The 17864-nt window shown below is 33.0% G+C and overlaps 2 protein-coding genes across 2 annotated transcripts in view; both read left to right on the top strand.

Moving 5' to 3' along the window:
• Nucleotides 1-17864, top strand: part of LOC115884380 (ankyrin repeat domain-containing protein 6) — a 131687-nt gene that overhangs the window by 38743 nt on the left and 75080 nt on the right. The gene's annotated exons all lie outside the window — the stretch shown is intronic.
• Nucleotides 7001-8360, top strand: LOC115884381 (putative nuclease HARBI1). The gene is made up of 2 exons (XM_030902940.1): nt 7001-7440; nt 7493-8360. Exons 1-2 carry the CDS (start codon nt 7223-7225, stop codon nt 8358-8360), a joined length of 1086 nt encoding a protein of 361 aa, XP_030758800.1. The 5' UTR covers nt 7001-7222.

Genomic DNA, 17864 nt, shown 5'->3' with positions numbered 1-17864 from the left:
TAATTCCAGTACCTTACATATGTTTTCGATACAACACCCTGGGTAACGCCTACTATCTCTGCTACGTCTCCCTGGAGCATTTTTTGTTCGTTGAGAACAATAATTCTTCCCCTCTGAACATCTGTTAATCCAACATAAGGCATTTTTTAATTTTTTTGGATTGAATGAAAATTACCGGACTATCGTGATTTTACTACTGGACACAAAATTCAAAAGAAAATAAATTGCAGCAGTCGTTTATTATTTATTATCATGTTTATTTACAACAAAAAGCCTTATCTTAAAGTTGTATACCAATTTGTATCCTTGCAAGAAATTTAGTCAGAAATAAAGAGTGGTTCCATATACATAAGTTTGGTTGTGTGTATTTTTTCTAATACTGTACACGTTCTAAAAACATTAAAATAATGTCTTAATCGACTTTACCTTGCTTTAGCAAAAGGCACAGACTCTTATTTAAGGCAATAACCCATTTAGATATAACATTAACTATAATATGAAACTACCTAGGTAGCAGCAGAATATCCGTAATTATGTATCAGACTCAGCTACAGATATAACAGGTATTTATATAACGCTTTTTTATGTATCCGTTTTGATGTCGTTATGTGAATGATACCAACTTCAGAAAAATAAGAAAACATAGAGGTACAGTAACATTTAAGTAAATAACTATATATACAGGGTGTCTCAGAAATAAGTGTAAGTATTTTAACTGGTAATATAGTTCGACCCCAGAAACACGTCTATGGGTTTTTTTACGCAAAAAAAAAAAAAATTTGAAAATTTGGAATTTTTTGAAAAATTTTTTGGAAATGTTTTTAGTTTTTATTTAAAAAACATAATTTCTTGATAATATAGCAACATAGGTAGTAGATTAAATTGACAAGAAAGAAAATTCAGAAAAGATCCAGTGGTTCTCAAAATTTGAACAAAAATCATTTTTTTTTGGAAATTTTCAAAGTAAAATAACTCCGTTATTTCAACTTATTTGAAAAACAATAATGAGAAAATATGTTTCTTTTATCGAGATCTACCACCCTTTAAAATAGTTGCACTTATTTCTGGGACACCCTGTATTGTTATCATCACTTTTCATCTAATTTTCATCAAATTTTGTACTTAAAATACAAGAATTAGGTTTCTGACAGTGCTGTATAGACCACCGATTTTAGTAATACAGGGTGTCACGTAAATAAGTACACGTATTTTAAGAGATGGTTAGGTTTGGACAAAACACATCTTTATTTTGGGTTTACTAGTTGAGTTATTCAACTTAGAAAATTTTGTTAATTTAAGTATTGGTGTGTTAAAAAATATGTACCGTATGTTTTTCTAGAATTATTAAAATTGTAAATGATATAATTAAAATTCATTTTTGTAATTTATTGTGTAGAAAATTAAAATTACTGTAATTTCTTATAAACACACAAATATAGAGAATGTGGGAAACAATTGCCTGTCTCACAATGTACCGTTTGTGTCCGGCAAGGGTTCATAGTTTCATAGTTGTCGATTTTCGAAAGAAGTCAGTACATGTACATTATTTCGTATACTTTTCATTTTATTGATTTTATGGAAAGCACTGTTCATTAAAATGTTGTATCCTCTGTTATAGGGCTTGTTTCTCTCTACAAGTTCCTGTCTCACAATATACCGTTTGCGTCCGTGAAGGGTTCATAGTTTCATAGTTGTCGATTTTCGAAAGAAATCAGTACATGTATATTATTTCGTATATTTTTCATTTTATTGATTTTATGGAAAGCACTGTTCATTAAAATGTTGTATCCTATGTTATAGGGCTTGTTTCTCTCTAAAATTTCCTGTCTCACAATGTACCGTTTGTGTCCGGGAAGGGTTCATAGTTTCATAGTTGTCGATTTTCGAAAGAAATCAGTACATGTATATTATTTCGTATATTTTTCATTTTATTGATTTTATGGATAGCACTGTTCATTGGAGGTGACAACATTGCAAGGCTTTAATATACAGTCAAGAAAATTCAGGAAAACCTGCGGCACTAAAAATTTTTTTTCCCGGAAAATTTAAATAAACTTAAAATTTGCAAAAAAACCAAGGACTTGTTTCTAGAGTCGAACTATAGGTACTACCAGTTAAAATACTTGCACTTTTTTGAAATACCACCCTGTATATTGTAAAATATATATTATATTTTTTAAAAATCGAGATCGGTGGAAATAAGACAGGTGTTCTAAAACTGGTTTTTATAAAGGTAGTCATTATTTTAGAGACTTTATTCATTCAGGTAGTTTTGGTAAGAACAGGTGGATTGTGATAATATAAGTCCTACTACAAAACACTGACTTTTTATACTAAGTAATATTTCACAGAAAATACTATTTTACAATATATCTACTTATTATGAATATACGCAAGAGAATAAATCGAAGATTCTTCGAGATATAAGTAATGTTTCTTTTTGAAACAAAACTAAAAAAACGTCATTTTTCATAGTGAGAGAGACATGCTTGGCATCACTCCATGTCAAGTGTCAGATGCTTACACGGCTAATTTGACCCCTATCTTGACCCGTACGCTGCGGCCGATCAAGGCTAGGTACTTTTTCAGTACTGCAAGTACCCCAGAGAGATAAGTAAAAATAGAGACGCGCTAACATATAAATAACTTTGATTTTCAGTGAATACATTGATATGGAGAGCCTAAATATTTAATATATGGTATAATATGTTAAAAATTTAATGAAAAAAAATTCAAATATAGTTTCTCTTTTATATGGAGATCACACACGTGGAGAGTTTAAAGACAGCTCATCATCATTTGCGCAAGAGGAAAAAATAGTTAGGTATAAATAATAATCAAGCTTCACTCAGCGTTTTTCCAATCAACTTATTCAATGCTTCAACAAGCTCATTAATAAGGAGAAGAGATTGGCCAAAAACCACTGTCATTCTCTATAAGAATCCGTGGGAGAGCCTTTTCGGACTAGGGATGTCCTAAACTATCGATACAATTAAATTTTAAACATCATTAGTAGTGTCTTAAGTAAGCTCTTTTATTTGTACTTCAAGCTCTTTAGGAGTTTACACTTCATGTTAACGATTAGATGTATGTCGAAGAGAATTTTAGCTGAAATTCACCATATATCATTTCACACATAAAGCTTTACATTATATTTTGCATGTCAGTTAAAATCGAAGTTTTGTCTGCGGTTTTTGATCAGTTTTGGTAAAGCCCATGGAGGAAGCACTTTTCCTTATCAATTACAGCATTGTGTTTATTGAAGTTGATAAGAAAAAAAAAATCGTAATATGGTACTATATCAAGGTACCACTTTATATGCATCATAGTACCATCATATTACAATGTCACCGAAGATACTTACTATACCAAGTATAAGTCCAATCGCACGCCAGGAAATGGTATCGTATATGGTACTATTATGGTACCTCTTGATATGCTTCATGGTACCATAATATTACAATGTCACTGAAGATACGTAATATACCAAGTTTCAGCCCATTCGAACGTCATGTATCGTAATATGGTACTATATTACGGTATCACTTGATATGCTTCATGGTACCATAATATTGCAATATCAAGAAAAATACGCAAGTATATATCAAATACCGTATGATACCGAAAAAAACGGCGTCCAGTTGGGTGGGAAAAGACGATCGATGACATTTCCCATATAATTTTACGCATAAAATGACAGCGATTTTCATTTCATAGCCATCGCTAACGCCGTTTTTTCCCGATCATACGGTATGAACACAATCGAACGTCAAGAAGTGGTGTCATAATAGTAGAACAATACTTATTATATTGTCGCCGAATTACAATCAAAATTCAGGATTCAATTAGAATCAAACGTCAGGAAGTGATTTTAATTCAGCTCGTAAGATTTAACTCCAACTAATATGGCAAGTTAAATAGGTACTTAAACGTTTGAAAAAAGAGCTCTAATCTATTTTAATATGTTTAAATGATGTAGCAAATTTGAAGGTAGGCTTTATCAGGAAGTATTACAATATAAATTACACAATGGCAACACTGCATAAAATTCTTTTAAATTTCGTTTGTAGAAAACTGTTTTCTTTTAAATTTATCGCCCTCTGTTATGTAGTAGTGAAACTACCGCATCAAAATATCTGATTTGGAGACAGGCTTTAAAAGCCTGTCTCCTTTTGAGACCTACAATTTTATGCATGTAACGAGGCTTCTGTTGCGTAGCTAGATATTCTGTGCTATAAGGCTCCAATATTGCCAAATGATTTTCGACAAATTCTAACTTCTCGTTAATATCGAGGCGATTTTGTGCACTAATCAAGTTAAATATTTCTCTACGAGTCAGTGCCCAAATGCCAGATGGTCCTAAAATAAAGGAAAATGCAAAATTACTAATAACTTGAATGTCACAGACCATAAAAAGTATCAGCAGATCAGCAGGAGATTATTATTTTTTTACATTTAAATATTTAATTAATCAATAGGTGGAGCATAGTGGATCTTGAATATATGATTTTTAGGAAGGGAATACTGTTCATTTATCATCTCTACAAAAATCACTAGCGGGACGAACCCTGAAGTACAACAAAACACTTTCAGATATAATATCTTTTCAGACAAAAGTACAGGATTTTTTAACATAAAGGAAAACGCATAAGAAACCGATAATAAACAAAAACTCTAATATGGAAATAAAGGTAAAATGACCTGCCATTTCAGAATTCATGAGATTTTAGTCTTGAAAATACACCAAAAAAATACAACACTTCTAAAAGTCACGTTTTTCACACAGAAAACAGTTCGAAACAATTACGGCTGTTTAACGTCCGAAAGCCGATTGATGCATTCGATTTTATGGTGGAGTGGGGCACCATAAACACTGGGTTCGGAGCGGGGGGTCTCTCTGGCATTGCTTGAGAACCGTATCTTTTTATCTACGCGTGATTTTCGGAAATCACTTTTGGCCTCTTTTACTATTATATTTTTATTAAGGTTAGATCAAAGAATATACCTAGCTAGAAAAGAACGGACTCTGCCATACTGAAAAATGATCCTACAGAAGTGGCGCAGATTATTTGCGCCATCTAGATTATTTGCGCCACGCAGATTATTGGCGCCATCTATTGAGTAGGGCTTGTTTTAAATGGATCGAAGCGCGGGCTTTTTAAATGAGCTTATTTATTGAATTCTACTTTAAAATAATTAAATTTGATTATTAAATCTTATTTTTTACACAAATTCAACAATACTAATAACAAGTATCGTTGTGACGTGTAAAAAATAAGATTTAACAGTATAATTTATACAATTATTAAGTAAAATTAAAGCCAAACATGTGAAATATTATTTATTATTTAAAGTTTTTATTTATAAGTCAAATATTTAAACATCGTTTATTATAATAAAACAAGACCAACGTAATACGCCCAAAGTTTTGTAAATGGAGTAAATATAAATAGGTACTTAAATGATGGCAAAAATAAAAGACTTACATTATATTTTTAGTGCCACAAACAAAAGGAATTGTCTAATTAAAACACATATAACAAATTATAGTATAGTTTGAAAAACATTTTGATAATCATTTATTTGATAATATTATGATTGGTGCTATGACAACGACAATATTTTTTGAGAATTTGACAATAATATGACAATGGCCGTTGGAAACTATGGAAACTACAAAAAAATTCTGATTTAACGCCATCTGGCAATAACTAGTAGCAACTTCTTAACCTAAAAATTAATTTCACTACCACCTAGTGGCTAGGGCTGGAACTATTTTATTTTAGATTTCCGTGGAAACGGTGGAACCGCTTTTGCTATTTCACTTTCCCGCCCCTAGATTAAATTTGTCAAAACAGTGTCAAAACGTCCGTTATCGTACGATCATTCTCCGTTGACGGGCTGGAGTAAAAAATTTACGGATGAAAAGTGGCGCGAAAACGCTATGACCAATCAGAGCGGCGCGGCGTAGAACCATCGTATCAACGGATAACGGATGCATGAAAACCAAGCTTAATTCGTCACACAACAAAAATTGGGTCTTCTTATAAATCATTGTACTAAACGAGATAAATTTAAAAGTATCGATTTCTTTTTCTTAAAAATGGCCATCCTTAGTTGGAAGCTGATAAGTTATTGGCATAAAATAAACCGACAGGATTGGAAAAAGAACATTGTGAGAATACGTACGACGTCTACGCGCATCTAAGAATAGCGCTCCATTTACCTACAAAGCTAAATCCGAACTTTTCTCACAGTTAAATCGTCTCTACTTCGAAATCGATGTTTGTTTTCACAAATCGCGATCTCTCTGAGTTAGTGCCTCTGTTTGTAGCGGCTTGTTATTTGGTTTTATGTAATTTTTCAACAGGCCTCGCGCGTGATTTTTTTCGCACTGACTTAATTTCCATTGAGTATTGTACAGGGTGGCTCGAATTCGACGCTCATCATTGGGATTTCGGAAACCGTAAGAGATACAGGATCGGTTAAATGGAGGCAAAGTTGCGCAATTTGATGCTCAATAAAACGGACCTGATTTTGATACTTTTAAATATTAAACTCCATTGAAAAGAAGAAACAAACGTAAAAACAGAGAATAGATACATTAAAAATGCATAAAAGATAAATTTTATAATAGAGAGGTATTGAACAAAATATTGAAATTTAGAAAACGTCAACGTTTGACAGTTTCCAGTATTTTACCAAAGCGTTCCGTATCAAACCGAGATTTAGTAGTTTACCGGTCTGACTCGCCTGGTTTTGCAACGGAATACAGCCTAAAATGTTTAAAACCTAACAACGTACAGGGTGTAAAATAATGTTGTTTTAAGCTGACTTAAAACCATCATGGGTAGTCTTTCTTTATCCTACTCTGTACCCCACCTCACCCATCTGCTGCCGACCATCTTTCACATGCCCACAGATCCGTTTTATCGCCTCTTGAGTCGTTAAGGGGCACAACCCACGCCATAAACCGAGTATTCTCCAAGAATAAGGCCCGGTTGTACCAACGAAGTTCACCGACAGATCAACTGTGAACGACGATCAAAGCAAAAAATGCGTTGTACCAAGCCTGAACGCCGTTCAAATTGCCCGGTCAACTGAACGGTGACATTAGGCGGTTCAAGCGTCGTTCAGGGGTAGACATAACCTTATTATTTGACATATTCCGCTTTTCGTTGTTTTGATTATCGTTTTGTTATTGTTCTTAAGATTTTTCGTAATGGATCCTTTATTAGGTGAATTAACTGACGACGAAGACTTTTTAGAATTAGTGAGACAACATGAACGGCTAAGGAGACCACAAACAGAACGATTTCGACCAAACAATTTCGAAAAATGGAATGACGTGGATTTTAAAAAAAAATTTCGACTTGCTAAACCTATTGTGAATTATTTAATAGAGGAAATTTCCGGTTTAATTGCATCTAAAACAAACAAGTAAGTTTAATTATGTATATTTACTGTATCTTATTTAAGCTTTTATTTTTAGAAATCATGCTTTAACACCAGCTGACATGGTATTTATCACATTACGGTTCTTAGCAACAGGATGTTTTCTACAAAGTGTTGGTGATATCAGTGGTGTAGACAAGTCTACTACGAGCCGCGTGATTACAAAAGTAACTAGAGCTATAGCATCTTTAAGCAAGGACTTTATTAAAATGCCAATGGGAGTGGAAGATAGAAATTCAAAGGCACAAGGATTTTATAATATTTGTCGCTTTCCAAGATGCATAGGAGCAGTTGATTGTATGCATGTGAAGATACAATCTCCTGGAGGGGCAAATGCAGAGAATTACCGCAATAGGAAAGGATTTTTTTCATTTAATGTCCAAGCAATTTGTGACAGCGATTTGAAAATATCTAACATTGTGTGTAGATGGCCTGGTGCTACACATGATTCAGTGATTTTTAGAAATTCTAGAGTAAAGGCTGAGTTTGAAAATGGAGTATATGGAAATAATTTATTACTAGGGGACAGTGGGTATGGAGTAAAACCATACCTAATAATCCCTTTGGCGAATCCAACAACGAGGGCTGAAAACTTATTTAACGAAGCTCAGATAAGAACAAGAAACCCAATAGAAAGGTGTTTTGGTGTACTAAAAAGAAGATTTCCTATATTAGCGACAGGAATCCGTTTAAATGTTGATAAAGTAGAAGCGATAGTGGTTTCCGCTGCTGTTCTTCATAACATATTGTGTCAGTTTGCAGATCCAACACCATTAGTAACTGATGAAATTGAAGCGGAAATAAACATTGGAAATAATATAGGAGAACATGTTCCAAATGACTTGGGTGGTATAAATAATAGTGTTAGATATAGTTTAATTAATGAATATTTTGAATCACTGTAAATATATATTTTGAAGCTCAGCTAGTTCAATTTTTGAACTACTCCAATCTGTTAATTTTTTTGTTAAACCCCTTACATACCCTCTAAATATAGATTTCACTTTATATAATAATATAATATAAAAAATAAGGTATGATGTACAGATGTATTAGCTAGAACGTCTAAAAAGTAAATGAACGAATCGGCCAGCCGCGAACAGGTATTAAAAAGTCGTATTTTATGGCAACAGAAAGGAAAAAAGGTACCATAATTTATATTTTGGGAGAACCCGCCAATCAATAAAACAAACTTTTAAAAGCATTTACGCCAACTTATATAAAAACTCCAAAAGTTACTGTGAAATTCAATACCAACATAAGAAACTAAATATTGATCGACGTTCTACTGAACGCGAGTTGGTGCAACGCAATCCAAGTTCAACTTTGACCAACAGATCAGTTGAACTCTCGTTCAGTTTATTTTGGTACAACCGGGCCTAAGATGGCTTAAAAGCGTGAATAAACGGCCGCGTCGGTACGTACGTACGACTTTATAGCGGGGTCCCCCGTTCGTTTTTTCGGTTTGGTTGTTTGCCCGCCAACAATGGGGCCCCACCGGACCGTTTTATTGTGTGCAAGTGGATAAGGTACGACCGCCGCGGTCGGGAAATGGCTCTAATTAATCTCGGAGCCGGTGGTTCTGTTTGTTTCCGAGGGTTTTCAGGGGAAAATGAGGTTTGGTGTGAGAAAATATGGGATAATGGGTGGTATTGTGGTCTGGTATTACTGTAAAAGCCTTTGACCTAAGTCAACAAGACTATAGAAAACAGAGGAAAGATTGTAATTTTTAAAAAATGTCTATACCTATGTAGCGCATTCATCTCTCCAAAAAATCCTATATGGGTATTTCGCAACTGCAAGAAAATCTACAAAATAAAATTGTTATTTTTTGTAAACACTTCTGCGTCAATCCCAAACGGAAACTACTTGTCAGAAGTTAGGTTTACAGATATACAAATTTGCCTAACGAACAAAAAAATGCTTCACGTTTCGGAAAGTTTATCTCTTTCCGTCGTCGGAAGCAAAAAAATTACAAAGAATCAAGAAAAAAACTATTTAAAATATTTAAATTCAACTATTCGAGAACACTTTACTTTTTAAAACAGATACGTCTACAAAAATCGTTATATACATATCATAATAATAATAATATAATATAATGTCATTTTAACAGATCGTCAACGGTTTTTGTGTCCATGTCATCATCAGCAGATTATTAAAACCAAGATTATCCTATTACTACTATCTTAAACAGGAGGAAACTGTTTAAGATTCAAAAAAAAACAAACATCCATATTTTAGAACTAGAGAAACTTAAAGACGATTTCTACTTTCAGTGACATCCTCAGCAGCCTGTTGCTAGATCGAGCGCAACAAGTTTTTGTCCGCGTTCCTACTGTTTATCTACTTCAAAGCTACAAGACGCGACGCGCAAATCAAACGCGTAAAAAGTTGACATTACAAAATCAAAAAGAAGCAAAATTAACCGTCTTATCTATTTTATTATCTGCTTTTTGCTAAAGGCTATAACGTAATGTAAAGCCAATTTAATGTGATACGTTAAATTGGCTTTTTTCGTAAACGCCTCTTGTTTGTATATTATTCTTCGCATCTCCGTCCTTCTATGATAGTTTTTGGTAGGTATCACTTTTCCTATCCCGCGCACAAAGTGGTTCGAAAGAATGTGTAATGTAAACAAATATCCTCATCTTCGGCCCTGGAGGCGACCCATCGGTCCTTAATCAGTTCATTTTTTTGTGCCGTCGCGTATAGTTGGTTTAAAAGAATGTTGTTACGATGCCAAGGATACGGGAAAAACGAAAATATTTTAATCAGCTAAAATCCATTAAAAAAACTCTCAGTCGTACCGAAAAAAAAAATTAGCTAGTGATAGTGAAGATTTTTCTTCAGAGTCATCAGAGTTAGAAGGTAAATAAAAGGATGTAATAGTATCATTAATATTATTTTAATTTGGAATTAATATTTTGCCTACTTTAATTGTAAAATATATAAATATATTTAACGCAAACAATATATGCGTTGGCAATAGAGTCGTAATTTGTTATATTTAAGAGAATGTTCGTTGTTTTAACTGCATTCTGGCCATATTTCTATTATTTCCATACAGGATGATTATTATCTTGATGACATTCCTGTCATCTTTTGATTTTCTATAATAGAGAATTTATAAGAATTATAAGATTTATAGGAAGAGGGTTTTAACTACACAGAAATATATTATTTTAAAAGCAAGTTGAGCTTTCTTTGTTTTATAAAATAAAGTTTATCGCTATAGTGCGTATGCGACTGGACGCCAGTTTTTTCAGTTCCAGATACGTCTTGATTACAAAGCGCCCTTTGTTTTATTTCAGATACACGCAGACTTATGTGTTATTATGTTTATATTTTGTTTTGAATAATAATCATTCTAAATATGTAGGTATATCCAATAAGAATGTTCGTTGTTTTGGCTGCATTCTGGCCATATAAAATTTCTATAGAGGATAGTCATTGTCTTGATGACTTTCCTCTGATATTTTGATTTTCTATTATAGAGAATGTTGCTGTCTTGGCAGCATTTTGGCTATATAAATTATCTATACAGAATGTCATTGTCTTGATGGCATTTCTGTAATAATTTGATTTACTATTATCCTTATTATACTGGGCTATTATAGAGAATGTTCGTTGTCTTGACTGCATTCTGGCTATATAAATTATCTTTACAGAATGTCATTGTCTTGATGGCATTTCTGTAATAATTTGATTTACTATTATCCTTGTTATATTGGGCTATTATAGAGAATGTTCGTTGTCTTAACTGCATTCTGGCTATATATAAATTATCTATACAATCAATTGTCTTGATGGCATTTCTGTAATAATTTGATTTACTATTATCCTTGTTATACTGGGCTATTATAGAGAATGTTCGTTGTCTTGACTGCATTCTGGCTTTATAAATTATCTATACAGAATGGCATTGTCTTGATGGCATTTCTGTAATAATTTGATTTACTATTATCCTTGTTATACTGGGCTATTATAGAGAATGTTCGTTGACTTGACTGCATTCTGGCTTTATAAATTATCTATACAGAATGTCATTGTCTTGATGGCATTTCTGTAATAATTTGATTTACTATTATCCTTGTTATACTGGGCTATTACAGAGAATGTTCGTTGTCTTGACTGCATTCTGGCTATATAAATTATCTATACAATCAATTGTCTTGATGGCATTTCTGTAATTTGATTTACTATTATCCTTTTTATACTGGGCTATTATAGAGAATGTTCGTTGTCTTGACTGCGTTCTGACTATATAAATTATCTATACAATCAATTGTCTTGAAGGCATTTCTGTAATAATTTGATTTACTATTATCCTTGTTATACTGGGCTATTATAGAGAATGTTCGTTGTCTTGACTGCATTCTGGCTATATAAATTATCTTTACAGAATGTCATTGTCTTGATGACATTTCTGTAATAATTTGATTTACTATTGTCCTTGTTATACTGGGCTATTATAGAGAATGTTCGTTGTCTTGACTGCATTCTGGCTATATAAATTATCTATACAATCAATTGTCTTGATGGCATTTCTGTAATAATTTGATTTACTATTATCCTTGTTATACAAGGCTTTTATATAGAATGTTCGTTGTCTTGCCTGCATTCTGGCCATATAAATTATCTATACAGAATGACATTGTCTTGATGGCATTCCTGTAATAATTTTGATTTGCTATTATTCTTGTTATACAAGGCTATTGTATTATAGAATGTTCGTTGTTTTGACTTCGATTTATTATTATAGATAATATTTGTTGTCCTAACTGGTATTCTGGCCATATAATTTTTTTTTTCATACAGGAGATTTTATGTATTTTATATTATAGGAAATATTCGTTGTTTTGACAGCACTATTAATAATGTCCGTTGTTTTGCCTGCATTCTTAGATAATTTTATTTCTTGACTTCTTGGGTTCAGTTAAGACAGAGAATTAATATTGACAGATGATATTGTAGAGAAGTTGGTTGAGGGAGGACAATTATTTACGAATGTCCACCCAGCAATCTCGTTTAAAAGAAGGTTTGAAATTAATCCGCATTTAAGCCGATCTGTGGCTATTAAAGCATCTTTAGATGATTACTTGTTTGGATCAGAATTTTTGTCTAAAGTAAAAACCAACAAAGAAATGGAAAAAACAATAAGTATTATAAGTATGTATAAAACAAAATTAACAAGAGGAGATCAAGGAATCCAAAAAGATAGATTTCTCTTCAAGGGCTGGGCCATCTGGAGCCCAATATTTAACCTCCAGACGCCCTCTTTACAAAACCAGAATAAAACCAGACAGAGAGGGGCAGATACCCACCAAGATCATTTCGCAAATAGAGGTAAACACATTACCGAAACATGCAGGCAGACTAATTTTTTTTTCAAGAACAATGGTCTAAACTTTCTGATAATATACAGATTCGTAAGTGGGTATCAGGCATAAAATTACCTTTTTTCTTGCAAACCTATCCAGCCTAGAAATCCAAATATAAAAATTTCGAATTTCAAGCTGCCCATTTATAAGGCGGAAATTAGAAACTTAGTGGGAAAAGAAGCTATAGTAGAGTGTTCTTATAAAAAGACCCAGTTTTTGTCTTCATATTTTTTTTTTAATAAAGAAGCCCAATGGGGAGCATGATTCTCATATTCTTAATTTAAACAAATTAAACAAATTTATTATTAACCATAATTTTAAGATGGAGGATTATCGAAGCGCTTTGAAATTAATAACTTAGTTAATAAAACTTAATTGAAATAATTGTTTCATGATAAGATCGATTTAAAAAAAATGCATATTTTCTATTATCCATTAATGAAAACTATAGAAAATATTTAAGATTTTGTTTTCGAAAGAAAATTTATGAATTTACATGCTTGCCTTTTGGCTTAAATATAGCACCATTTATTTTCACTAAATTGCTAAAACCGGCAATAAAGAGATTAAGAGAGAGAGAGAGGGCATATCTTAGTTATTTATTTAGATGACGATTGTAAAACGACTAAAAATACTATAGAACTTTTATATAGCCTAGGTTTTATTCTTAACTTGGAAAAGAGTATTTTAATTCCCACACAGAATATAACATTTTTAGGGTTTACTTTCAATTCAGTTCTTATGACGTTGGGCCTGCCAATAGAAAAGGCAGAGGATATTAAAAACAAATTAACTAGACTAAGACAAAAACAAATTGCAGAATAAAAACATTTGCTTCGGTAGTAGGCAAATTAGTTTCAATTTCACCCACATTTACTCATGGTCGGCTTCATTTAAAATCGTTTGAAATAGTTAAAATAAAATCATTAGCCCAGAGTAGAAATAATTATAGCTTGAATATGATTATTCATAATAACTTGTTATTTGATATAGATTGGTGGATACATACCTAATATAAATAATTCAGAGAAACAAATAAAACCGATACCATACTCTCTAGAAATATTTTCTGACGCTTAAAATACAGGTTGGGGGAGCTTGGTGTGTTGACCAGGAGGCACAGGGATTTTGGGACAATACCCAGATTTTATACCATATTAATTACCTTGAACTGTGTGCTGCATTATATGCATTAAAATGTTTTGCTTAACTAAGAACTAATTGTCATATCCTATTGCGAATTGATAATGTCAGAGACTACGGTATAATAATAATAATAGCCATATATAATATAATATAATAATAGCCATATATAATATAATATAATAATAGCCATAATGATAATAGCCATTGCATGTATCCACAGAATGGGCAGCTCCCGATATTCAAGCCTAAATAGTATAGCTAGAAACAGTATAGCTAGAAACATATATAAATACCAAAGAAAATATTAAAGAAGATTTTTTATCTCGTAAACATCAATCAAATGTAGAATTTGAATTAAACCAGAGTGTTTTCAGGAAAATTATAGAAATATATGGTTGTCCCGAAATTGATCTTTTTGCATCAAGAATAAATGCAAGATGCAAAAAATATGTTTCACCGGGACCAGAGCTTTCGAGTAGATGTATTTACTTTTAGCTGGGCAAATTATTACGTTTATGCTTTCCCGTCGTTTTCTCTGACTAACAGGGTACTTAGTAAAATTACTAATAAAAGAGCAATGGGTATAGCTGTAGTGCCAAACTGGCCAATACAGCCCTGGTAGCCACAATATATGAGTCTACTTATAGAAGAACCTATAATATTGTTACCAGGTGATGACCTTATTTTCTTTCCTTTCAGAGAAAAACATTCCTTGTTCAACAAAATTTCCCTGGTGGCAGAGAAGCTATCCGGGAATGGTTAAATTGAGATCCTTTCCTGAAGAAACTATTTTTTTTTATCGTCATTTTCAGATAGGACCTTAAAACAATATTCTTATTGTTATAAAAAATGGTGGAAGTTTTGTTGGGATAGGAGTCATAACCCTTTTAGTTACAATTTACATGCGTTACTGATCTTCTTAACAGACATTTTTAACAATGGTTTATCTTATTCTTCCCTTAATTGCTATAGATCGGCATTTTCATTAGTATTTACACACCGGAGGATGAGTTAGTACTAAAGAGATTTTTTAAAAAGTTTATACAACAGACGTCCGACAACACCCAGATATGAGTCAACATGGGACACCTATCCAGTATTATCGATATTATATTAATAGCTTTTTTCCCATTGAAACTCTTACATTAAAGGACTTGACATTGACACTGGCTACTCTGTTGCTATTTACTTCGGGCCACAGAGTTTAGACCATTTCAAAAATCTCTGTATTTAACATCAGATCGGATAGAGATCAGAATTTCTGATAGAATAAAGATCTCAGGTGTTAAAGGGAAACAACAAAGGTTTTAGTTTTTCCATACTTTAGAGATAAACCAGGACTATGTGTTTGGTTTGGCATCTACATTAATGTATTATTTAGATAAGACTAAGTTATATCGTAACTCTACAAATTCACTGTTAAGTTAATTACATACCAGCGACCCCTTCATGCTGCATCGACCCAAAGCATATCTCGCTGGGTAAAAGAAATTTTACAAAGAAGTGGTATTGATACTTGCATATTAAGGGTCTAGTGTCCGTTATGTCACCACGTCAGCAGCTTATAGGTCAGGACTAAACATAGATTTAATTTAAAAAAAAAAACGGCAGGCTGGACAGAAAGATCTAAAGTATTTAATAACTTTTATAATTTACCCTTGGCAACCAACCCTACAGATTTTGATAATTGTATTATTAAGAGAATAGACAATTAAGAAATTTCGTAAAAACTAAGAAACTAAACAAGATTAGACTTATTGTGTGTCTGTTTCCTTTTATTGTAAGGTTTACTCGTAGTCATTTAATTTAAATAATTATTTTGGTTTTTCTTTTTGGTATTAATTGTTTTACTACTATATCGTTACGATTAATATAGGCAAACATTTTGTTTAGGTTAAAACATAAGGTAAACATAATATAAGCAAATATTTGATTTAGGTTGTATTAATTATAGATAATAATTTTATAATAAAATATTACTAGATATTATCTAGCTTTCTTACCAATATCGCACCGAATAAAGTTTCTATGAACATCTACCAAAAACTATCATAGAAGGACGGAGATGCGAAGAATAATTATAAGATTGATTGACTTACCTGGTAAGGAAGATCAATCTTGATTATTCGAGCATCGTAGTCCTTCTATGATAGAGCCCTCCCATACCCCAAACATTACCCGATTCAGTGCGATTTACTCCGTCACAAATGAACTAATTAAGGACCGATGGGTCGCCTCCAGGGCCGAAGATGAGGATATTTGTTTACATTACACATTCTTTCGAACCACTTTGTGCGCGGGATAGGAAAAGTGATACCTACCAAAAACTATCATAGAAGGACTACGATGCTCGAATAATCAAGATTGATCTTCCTTACCAGGTAAGTCAATCAATCTTATAAATATGCGGAGAGTGATGTTTGATACGAAATGGATATACCGAGTGTTATTTTTTTCTGTTTCGTGTTAATACAATAAAAGTATCAAGACCCAGTGATTGGTAGCAATGGTAAAACAAATCATCGATCGAAAAAATTTAGCACTTTATGTAATCCTACTAATTCAGTAAATTTTTTTGCTTTTCTTTTTCTTCTTAGAAATTTACAGCTTACAGACATCCCTTCCTACCAAATACAGGAGTTAGGCAGGGACGTGTCTTAGCGCCTCTCCTATTCAACATATTTATGGCATCGCATAAAAAGACTCAAAGGGGCAAAACACGTACAAAATTCATCACAGAACTTCAAAACGCTGATGACTGCCTTCTAGTTGCAAAAACGTTACAGCAATTAAGAAACAAGAAACGTTGAACACATACATATACCTGGGCATACAGGGCTTTGGGCCTTTAGCTGATCATCGATAAAACCAAAATCATGTGCACTCCCCCGGAAGATCACAATAATGCTATAAAAATCTTAGAAGAAATATTGGAATATGTAGCGGAATTCAATTACCTCGGCAGTTTGATTTCGGAAAAGTCCAATATCGACTCTGAAATTCAGCACAGGATTAGCAGCGCCTCAAGAGCATTCTGGAAATTAAAAGAAAGAGGGACACCATGTTATATGGAAGCGAAACCTGGGTGCCGTACCGCCGACACATGAAGGCATTAAACAAGTTGCAACAGAGACACCCTAGACAACTCTTAAGAATCTGGCGATTCCATCATGTCTCAAACGTATCGGTCCTGGAAAAAGCTGGCTGCTAGAGCGTTGAAGTCATGATTACTAAATCCCGCTTAAGATGGGCTGGTCACGTATGCAGAATACAAGAAACCCGCCTACCAAAATCTCTGCTTTACGGTGAGCTTGTAGACGGTAAGAGGAAACCGGGTGGACAACTCAGAAGATACAAGGATATTTTCCACGAAAACTTAAAGGGAATTAACAAGCAGAATGAGTGGGAAGAGGCAGCTCACAATAGAACGGAATGGAGAAGAATTGTAAAGTCAGTTAACAGTGACAACCAAAAAGTAAAGAGGCAACAAAGCAATGAGATTTTTGAATGTCTGGAGTGCGGTAGACAGATAACATCACGTATCGGGCTTTTCAGTCACAGAAAAGCTCATGAAAGAAAACGCCTTGCGTGACAATCTTCTGAGGCGTGTCAAATACTCGTCAGCGAGTAATGGCAGTATGTATGTATATGTATGTATGTAAATTTACAAATTTTGACTTTGTTGATTGACCAGAACTAATATAAAGATTTCTTAAATTTATAGCTAGCTAAAGAAGCAAAATCAGAACAGTCAACTATCTGAATCATATTGGATCGTTTTGTATAAATAGTGAAAACATTTAACTTGGAAATTCTCTGTTTTTATTCATTATTTGTTAGCTACATTTTTTCTCTAAGAACAATCCTATCCAGAGAGTT

This window comes from Sitophilus oryzae, unplaced genomic scaffold (genome assembly GCF_002938485.1).
Source record: "Sitophilus oryzae breed Bouriz unplaced genomic scaffold, Soryzae_2.0 scaffold_227_pilon_pilon, whole genome shotgun sequence".
Classification (NCBI taxonomy): Eukaryota; Metazoa; Arthropoda; class Insecta; order Coleoptera; family Curculionidae; genus Sitophilus; species Sitophilus oryzae.
The sequence above is the reverse complement of the archived record's forward strand: the minus strand, read 5'-3'. Positions and strand labels throughout refer to the sequence as shown.

Bases quoted from the DNA above. Each gene is read 5' to 3' on its own strand.
- LOC115884381 (XM_030902940.1), top strand. From the start codon at position 7,223: ATGGATCCTTTATTAGGTGAATTAACTGACGACGAAGACTTTTTAGAA. The intron at 7,441-7,492 runs GTAAGTTTAATT...TTTTATTTTTAG, and splicing joins ATTGCATCTAAAACAAACAA to AAATCATGCTTTAACACCAG.